This window comes from Vicia villosa, linkage group LG3 (assembly GCF_029867415.1).
Source record: "Vicia villosa cultivar HV-30 ecotype Madison, WI linkage group LG3, Vvil1.0, whole genome shotgun sequence".
In the NCBI taxonomy this organism is placed as follows: domain Eukaryota; kingdom Viridiplantae; phylum Streptophyta; class Magnoliopsida; order Fabales; family Fabaceae; genus Vicia; species Vicia villosa.
This window is the reverse complement of record NC_081182.1, coordinates 198,979,909-198,989,436: the sequence shown is the minus strand read 5'-3', so window position 1 is coordinate 198,989,436 and position 9,528 is coordinate 198,979,909. Positions and strand designations below refer to the sequence as shown.

Below are 9,528 nucleotides of genomic sequence, written 5' to 3'. Positions count from 1 at the left end.
GACACAAACTTTAAATATGCTCACCTATTTCGGAGATGAATCTCTTAAATATAGAAGATTTTAAAAATTTCGTACGGAGTGTGGAAAAAATAAGAATGGTGCAATGAGAAATTGTGACTTCGGACCAACACGCCCCACTTCAAGGCCATTTTCCTGAAGGCATAGTTCAACACAAATTGGGGGTGAGAAATTGAAATACACCTCCCAAAAAACACAGTTAAACGCAGCGTTTTCCTGCTTGCTATTTTTCTCAAAAACACCCCCTTCACTCTCTTTCACTCAATTCCAATTCAACTCTGCTACTTACTGCGCCAGGTTTGCAATTCGTTTCCCTTTCTTCCTTTCAATCATTTCGGGCAATGAAGATGAAATTCTAACTTACGTTCTCTTTCTCCGCAGAATCCCAATTCTCAAAAAATCAACTCTTTTAACCATTATCGAAGCCTTTGAAATTCAATTGTAATAGGTTTTGTTCTAAAACTTCATCATGGTAAGTTCCGCATTTTTGTCGTATTTTCAAATTATTACCATTGTCCCCGTGTCAGTGTCGGCGTCGTGTCATAAAGCTTATTTCCCCATTGTTGAGTTTAATTGGTTATGTTTTGTGTGGTTTATTGTTATTTGCAGGAGGTGTTTAAAAGGGCCATACTACAGCCTGGTCCTCCTGAAAGTTTTGCTTTGCAGACTGTTCAAGAAGTAATAAAGCCCCAGGTATATTTTGAAATTCTTTTGTAAGGATAGGATTAAAAATGAAAATATTAGAGAGACTGTTCGGGTAGCATCTATAGTAGAGAAGATGGTGGAAAATAAATTTAGGTGGTTTGGGCTTGTAGACAAAAGACCGGTAGATTTTGTGGTAAAGAGGGTATATTAGATTAGATGGAAAGAAATCAACTAACTAGAGGAAGATGAAGACCTAGAAAGATTGTAAGAGAAGTCATTAAGAAAGATCTCGAGATTGACGATTTGGATAGACGCATGGTTCTTGATATGATATTATGGCGAAAGTTGAGCTTTGTATCCGACTCCACTTAATAGAATAATGCTTGGTTGTTGTAGTTTGGATTAGCCTCTAGTTCGTTGTAAGTTCCCCATGAAAATCAGTTTATGATTCATTGCTTAGTAAAATATCCATATATATAAGCTTATTATTCTGATGACTTATTTGGATTTTTCTTAGAAGGAAGAGATTTCCATTAATTTATAGTTAGGGAAAAGGCAAGAGACTCTTAAATTTCCACAGGGTTTTGACTATGGGGTTATATATAACTTAATACAATATGGTTGTCTTTAGATTTAAACTGTTTATTCATGATTCCATGTCCATGATGTTTGCTTGGTGAATGTTTTACTTATTGACAACATGAGCATGACCCCAATGTTCCCTTTTGTAGTAACTTTGATTTGACATTATTAAAGGCTGTGATTTTTTTTTCTTGATTTGTGATTTAACAGAAACAAACAAAATTGGCCCAAGATGAGAATCTGTTCCTAGAAAACATTCTCCGGCTGCTACTTCAAGAATTTGTGGTATGTTAACCTGTTGCCCGTGTTTATAGATTGCTCTTTTTTATTATGTGATAGTTGAATATATAATGCCTATCTAAATTCTACGATTTGTTTGTTTATTTTTTGGAAAATCCAATGAAAATGTTTCATAACATGCTTTGATTATAAGTACCAATGGTCTGTTTTCTTTAGTGTGTCTTTTATGCTTGATATTCAAAGAAAAAATAGTTTATTTTATTTTTTCTGTCAAAGATTTGATCATAAGCCAGAGCCTTAGTTTCAACGTAGACAGTATTGACATGGCTCTGTTAAAAGGCAAGAGAGTTATTTGGAGATGTGAGAGAGATTTAGAACAAAAGGTGGTACTAATTACTTAGAAGAATGGCTTGGATGCATAATACTGACCTTATTCATTTCTTTATGCTAATACAGTGATTACGGAATGATACATATATGGGTGTGCATGATTCCCCAAACCGTAGAAGCCAACCCATTCTTTTGTTCACCATTTTTTTTGCACACCCCTAGATAGATATGTTGTTATACCCTTTACTCTCGACACAACACTATCATTACATATTAGTAAATCAATTTCCTTATTACTATACTGTAATGTAGGTTTAACTAAATTGCTATTCATTGCTTATTTTATTTCTCAGTAATGTTAGACATGTTTTTTTAGCGTGGATTTATGTATTTTTTGAGATTCTGTTTCTTTTGCTGTTACTGCCTGTGCTTACTTACCCTTGACTTGCATCCTTTTAAGTTTTTTCTTTTTATTACTCTATTTCTTTTTTTTTTTTTGCATTCAGATATAAGTATATAGTTTATTAAATGATAAAAGTATTAAGTGTTATCATGATGCTTAATGACTTGAATAAAGTTAACTGTAAACTACAAACGAGGGTTGAATCTAGCGGGAGGGGCTACACTCCCACAACATAGCGAACCAATGTTCGAATCCTGGCTACGAGAGCAATCCATGTTTAGTATCCGACAGTGCCTTGAATAGGATAACTTCCAGTAGAGGGGTCCTATGGGAAAAAAGTGAATTGTAAATTATAAATAGCGTTTTAAGAAAGATCATTTCAAAACAGACTTATGTAATGCCGTTGCTGTTTCTACTCCCCTTTTTTTTGTTGTTTCCTTGTTTATGTCACTCTATGTTCTGAATTATTTTCTTTGCACTTTGGTTCAGTCGGCAGCATTTCAGTGTGGGGAGAAAGTAATGCAATACGGGCAATCAATTGATGCCAATGAAACTGCCCAGGGCCACATTCCTCGCCTTCTTGGTTTGTGCACCGTTTAGGAATGCTTTAATGAGACAGTGAAATCTTAAAACATCTTAATTGTAAAGTCTTCTTGTGATTCTCTTATACTCATGTTTGTATGTGATTTTCATTTTTCAGATATAGTGCTATATCTGTGTGAGAAGGAACACATTGAAGGTGGAATGATTTTTCAGCTGTTGGAAGACTTAACAGAAATGTCTACAATGAAAAACTGCAAGGATATTTTTGGCTATATAGAGAGTAAACAAGATATATTGGGAAAGGTACATTCCTCATTTGTTTGCAGCCCTTTATGTTTCTGTAGTTAATGATTTATAGCATAAGTATTCTCTAACTTACCTGTATTAATGTGGAACTTTTATGTTTGCATGACATAGCAAGAACTTTTCGCTCGAGGAAAACTTGTGATGCTGAGAACCTGCAATCAACTTCTTCGCCGCCTTTCAAAGGTACATTGAGAATGATTTATTTCCTGTTATATTTAAAGCTTTGAAGTTGGTTACTGTCTCTAAACAGAAATCTATTGAATTCCTGCTTCCTGCGTTGAGGGTTTGTTTCAATTTTGAGCGCTCATTTCGTCTTTCCTATATTCCCCCCTCCAGCCCTTCTCTCTTTCTTTCCTCCATTACCTTCAAGGGTTGAGCTATATGAGAAACTTCTTGTCAGTTTTATAGTATTGAACGAGTATCATGTAGTAGGATCCATCATTCTTTTCATTATTGTCATAATTCAATTTGTTGGTTTGGATGTTATAGGCAAATGATGTGGTCTTTTGCGGAAGAATTCTCATGTTTCTGGCTCATTTCTTTCCTTTATCAGAGAGATCTGGTACAGTTCTGTGAAGTCTATCTTAACTTCTGGTTTAAATTTCATTTTCTTGAGCACCACACCACTTTGATGTTTTGGATAAACTTTTGCAGCCTTAAATATCAAGGGAGTTTTTAACACATCGAATGAAACAAAATATGAGAAAGAACCCATAGAAGGTATGTCCTTGCTTATTGTCTTATTTTACTTGATTGGCATTCTTAAAAAATACAAGTGCTCGATTGAAATTAATATTTTGATTCCAGCTAATACTTTATTTTCTACACTTTCCAGGCATATGTATTGATTTCAATTTTTATGAAACCTTTTGGGGCTTACAGGTAGGTCATCACTGAAACTTTAGTTCTTGATAGGGAGTTCTCTTCCATATTCTGAACTTGAGGATTGTCTTGCTATTTGACATGATTTTCAATATAAAATTTATCACAAATGATTCTACTCATAAAAACCAGAACTATGCCACTTCTACTACATGCTGCAGGCCAGTGTTTTTTCTCTTCAATAAAAGAACCTAAAACAAATATTATAATTGGTTTCTGTTTATTTGACGCAGGAATATTTTTCTAACCCTGCTTCTATTAGTCATTCTCCAATAAGGTGGAAAAAATTCACCTCCAGTTTGTCGGTAATCTTTTATTTCATAGTTTTTTGTCTCCATGTATGCATTTTTTCCTCAATCATCACACTGCTTCTGTTTTTTGCTTTTTACAAAATATTTTTTGTTGGATTAAAGGTTGTACTGAATACATTTGAAGCACAACCTTTAAGTGATGAAGAAGGAGATGCTAATAATTTGGAAGAAGAGGCAGTTAACTTTAGTATAAAATATCTCACAAGCAGTAAACTAATGGGTCTAGAGGTGAGCTGTTTGACCAAGTTTTGTTGCTTGCTACTAAAAATGTGACCATATTTCCTTCAAGATGTTCAAGTCCTGACTCAATATTCCCTCTTGTTTGTTTCCTGTTATCGGTTGAATTCCTAATAGTTGAAGGATCCAAGTTTTCGACGTCATGTTCTTGTGCAGTGTCTCATATTGTTCAATTATTTGAAGGTAATGGTTTTATGAAAAATAATTTCTACGTGATGTATTTAGAATGTAATCTTTATTAGCTGATTGTTTCTTGCTCATTTGCTTTTAGGCCCCTGGAAAAGGTGACAAGGATTTGCCATCTGAAAACATGGTTAGTACTACTGCCTACTTTGAACTCTTTTAGGTAATGCGGCAAATTTTTACATTTCTGGCTATGAAAACATTACATGTCTTTCTTAGCACCTAATATTTGCTAATTGCTATTGTTGGCTTACTTGAAATGATGTCTACTATTTCTCTTAGATTTTTTTTGAAATACTTCAAATTTTTTAATTTTGGAGTCTTAGATTGCCATGTTTGGTACGAATGCTTTTAAAAATATTCCCAGAGAAACTAGCATTGGCATTTCTTTTAATATTTTGTTTTCTAGCAAAGCATTCCCTAACAGGAGATGGGAATCCATGATTCTTGCTTAAAACATTGTGTTCAACAAATAGTCTCCTCTTTAGTGTTGTCAAATAGCATCTCTTTAGCATAGTGGAATTTTAACAAACCGTTATTGTCCTGCGAAAAGTGAGTTAGTACCAAACTACAAAGAGTTGTCAAATATAGCGGCTGTAGTAGCACTATAACATTTTAACAGAATTTTATCAAACTGCCAGCCGCAAATACAATTCCTCAATCAACAGGGACAAAATGTAATGTGTTTTTTGCAATCTGCGATTGACCACATAGTTTGTTTTCTCTAAAAAGCAGTATTTAGCTGCGATAGTGTCCTCCATGTTGTTTGATATCAGATGCTAGGCTCTACGTACAATATCAGACATCTTCTTTGTTATTTTTGTCTTTACTTTTCCGCTATTTAATTTGAGAAAAGATGAGTTGGTTATTACTTAAGGAAGAACCTTATTTTAGTTTTTTCTATAGTGATAGAAGCGCGGATTAAAATTGCAATTTTACATGTAACCATTTAATGAACATTTCCTTTTGTAATTCAGAAAGATGAGATTACATCATGTGAAGAACGTGTTAAAAAACTTATTGAACTGACTCCACCCAAAGGGAAAGAGTTCCTTCACAAAATCGAGCATATATTAGAACGAGAAAAGAATTGGGTGAGCACCCTCCTACACTTCCTCCCTATATTCTCTGTTCACAAACATTTGATTACCGATTATCGTTAACATCCAGAATGTATTTACTTTCTGAATAATCTTACTCTGTACTTTTTAGGTATGGTGGAAACGTGATGGCTGCCCACCATATGAGAAACAACCTGCAGAGAAGAAAGCAGTACCAGATGGTTCGAAGAAGCGGTATGCTTGTTATTTAACAAATTGTTTATTGTGTAAATTGTAATAATTACTTATTATAGGATTAGAAATCTTTCATAATCTCCAAGAAGATAAGAATAACAAATTCCTCTTTTCTTTTCGGCCTTTGTTTTTGAACTCATGTTTATTAATTGTAATGCTGTCGTTTTGCATTGATGTTGCTCTAAATAGCCAATCACTTCTCAATTATATAGAAGTTATGAATACTTTCAAACTCATTTATGCTCATGCAGTTGTACGAAAAAATTGTAACCTCGTTTTTTTTGTTCTTTTTGTGAACCAAAAAATAAAAAACCAATCCTCGATCCATGCCTCAAAAGGGGTGTCATATATACTCAATGGATTAACGATAAAACTCTCCATAATGAATGGAAGGGAAACCCATTCATCAATGTTAACTTTTTAAGTTCATTAAAATAAGTGTTTGCCATGGAGCAGAACTTCACTGTAGGTCACCCATGTCACTTCCTTGCATTCCTTTTCTATTTGGAGAGAATACTATCAGAAACCTGTTTTAAAGTCATTACCATTATTTTCTTTTACGACATGCAATATCTAGGATACCGAACATATTTGAAGACTTGGCTAGAAGTATAGAGAGATTAACAAAAAAATATTTATTGGAGGCAAAAGATTATAGCTCACGACAAAGAAAATCACTTATAATAGAAATTAAAAGCTTACAGGATGCAACCAGGCAAAAACCATAGGCCTATAAATGAGGTGTTGTGTTTTATAGTTCCAAAATTAACATCTAACCATAAAACACTGTAGATTTTTTATCTTTGATTCTTATGCTACCATGCTCTGATTGTCTACTTATGATGTCCGGTCTCAATTTTCAGTAAGCCAAGATGGAGAATGGGCAACAAAGAACTGTCTCAGTTATGGAAGTGGTCAGATCAAAATCCGGTATGTTTTTATTCCTAGAACTTGTGGCTAGTGCTAAATATACAAGGTCATGTTCTGTAGAAGTTGACTTATATGGATGCTGAACACTAGGGCTAGAGTTTAGTTGTACAAACTCAACATAAGTATATGTAGTGTAGATAATTGCATGGCATTCTGAACTTAAACATCAAAGTGCTCTGGTTGTAGGTTTAGACTTTTGAGTTGCTTAGTAAAAAATCCTTGCTTCACAAGGCATATAAATCTTCCCTATTTTTATGACAATTTGTTACTATTCCTAAACTACAACTTCCTAGGTTAGTGCTTATTCATTAATCTTCAATGTAGACTGAGTTGGACCAAAAGTCAATTTTAATAATCTACTTAGTTGATTTTTTTTCTTCGGTTAAAAAGCATATCTTCATTCCGTTCTATTGGTCATAATATAGATTGTCTTTTCTAAATTATCAATTTACACTTTTTTTTTTTTGGAATTTCCAGAGCGCTTTAACTGATCCTCAGCGTGTTCAAACACCTTCAATTATGGAGTACTGGAAACCCTTGGCTGATGATGTAAGTTTTCTTTATTGAGCAGTAATGAAATTTTTTTTTTCCCTTTCCTACCTCCACCCCATTGTTTAACATTGCTGGCTTGGTTGTTATGATTTTTTTCCCATTATCCAAGCTGTAGTTTTTTTTTTTCTCTTTTCATTTTACTTAAATATTGAAATTCTTTGTAATTGTGAAATTACAGATGGATCCTTCTGCTGGAATAGAAGCTGAATATCATCACAAGAATAACCGGGTAATCCACAGCTTAAAGTGAATGAAAGAACAAGGCTGACAATGGGATATCCTCATAAACTTAAAATAGTAACGAGTAGCTAAAAATATAAGCCTATCCCCATGTAACTTTGAATCCACGTATAACCTGTTTTTCCCCGAATCTGAAGGTTACCAATAAGCTGAGAACAAGCTAGACATCGAAATAAATATCTTATCCTATCGCAAGTCCAGACGAGAATAAATTAAGTGTAGTAGAAATGAGGATGTTGCGTTGGATGTGGGATAAGACTAGATGGGATAAGATTAAAAATGACGTAATTTGATCCATGTAGCTGACCCTGTTTAGTCGGATAAGGCTAGGTTGTTGTGTTTGTTGTTTAGCAAGTCCAGAAGATGGTAAATTCTTTGAAAACACGGCCATTTCGTTTTAATAATTACTGCGATATATCTGCTTACATAGCACCTTGCAATAAACTATTCCTTCCTCAATTAAGTCAAAACCAATGTATTTAACCAAACGAAAACCCTATGCACTTTCTAGGTGCACGATTATCGTCAATTAGTTGGCCTTATTTTAGTTTACATTGTTATTTATCTATCTTTCTTTATGACTCAGGTTTATTGTTGGAAAGGTCTTCGGCTTTCAGCACGGCAAGACTTGGAGGGGTTTTCTAAGGTAAGCTTAACTTCTTAATTTACATTCATTCTCTGCTTAACTTTTTTGGACTAATTGAAGTTTTATATGTATATATTGTTGCAGTTTACTGAATATGGAATTGAAGGAGTTGTACCACTAGAACTTTTGCCACCCGATGTCCGATCTAAATACCAAGCTAAACCAAATGACAGAAGTAAACGTAGTAAAAAGGACGAGGCAAAAAACAATGCTCATCAAGCTGAGGAAAATCAGGTTTCTTGATTCAGATCCAACTTCCCATTTATCTTTTTTGATTACATCTACTCGAGAAATAAATTCAATGTTAAATGGATTCCTTGAAATCACTTTTTGTCATTATTTTTATTATGGAATAGACTGCTGCTACACCTGCAACCGAGATGGATGGTGAAAGCATTAGAACAGATACCACAGCAACACCTATGGAATTTGATGCTGTTCCAATCCCTGGTTCTCAAGGTGGAACCTCAACTTCTGACGAACTTCAGAAGAATAGCCCAGATACTGATAACGATCCAGAAGCGGGTCAACTGGAAGCAGACGCTGAAGTTGAAGCCGGAATTATAGATGAGAATGACGCTGATGCCGATGCCGATGCTGATGTTGATTTAGATGCAAGTGGCTGAGAGGACTTCACAGATTTATTAGCTAAGGATGAGGATCATTAGAATAGTGGATACCAGCATCTTTTTTTAAAATGACAGAGATTGTTGCAGCATTCTTCCCTATTAGGTCAAGTTAAAGGCATTTTTTTTACCATATCTCAAATGACAGGAAGAAGATTATGTTTGAATTGTTGTATCATATTGGTCTAAAGTGATTCTCTAATGAAGAGTGACAATATGAATATCTGTATTTGTTTGTAAAAAATGAAATGAATTATCCTCAATTAGTTTTTTCATAACATAATACTCCATACATCTCACAATGGAAAGAGGATCGACCTATTTGTAAAAAAAATGATTAGGTTAATTTTTTTTTATAATTTAATACTCATTAACATTTTTTATATTGAGAGAGAAGCATGCGTATATGATGATGAATTAAGCATTAAAAAATGCATGATTATATCACAATATGGATTTTTTTCAAAAGTATGCATGGTAATTGAATTCATACATACATACGGATGCATATCAAAATGATTAGGGACCACAAGTGTGTTTTAATAAAAACCTCAAATCA

The 9,528-nt window shown here is 34.0% G+C and overlaps 1 protein-coding gene across 1 annotated transcript; it reads left to right on the top strand.

Moving 5' to 3' along the window:
• Positions 1-249: 249 nt before the first annotated feature.
• On the top strand, positions 250-9,232 carry LOC131593266 (THO complex subunit 1). The gene is made up of 22 exons (XM_058865631.1): positions 250-315; positions 400-490; positions 628-711; positions 1,456-1,530; positions 2,708-2,801; positions 2,919-3,064; positions 3,179-3,250; positions 3,557-3,629; positions 3,722-3,787; positions 3,903-3,949; positions 4,183-4,254; positions 4,363-4,488; positions 4,615-4,680; positions 4,769-4,810; positions 5,658-5,774; positions 5,893-5,975; positions 6,839-6,905; positions 7,383-7,454; positions 7,636-7,686; positions 8,284-8,343; positions 8,428-8,577; positions 8,700-9,232. Exons 2-22 carry the CDS (start codon positions 488-490, stop codon positions 8,967-8,969), a joined length of 1,836 nt encoding a protein of 611 aa, XP_058721614.1. The 5' UTR covers positions 250-315; positions 400-487; the 3' UTR covers positions 8,970-9,232.
• The last annotated feature ends 296 nt before the right edge of the window (positions 9,233-9,528 follow it).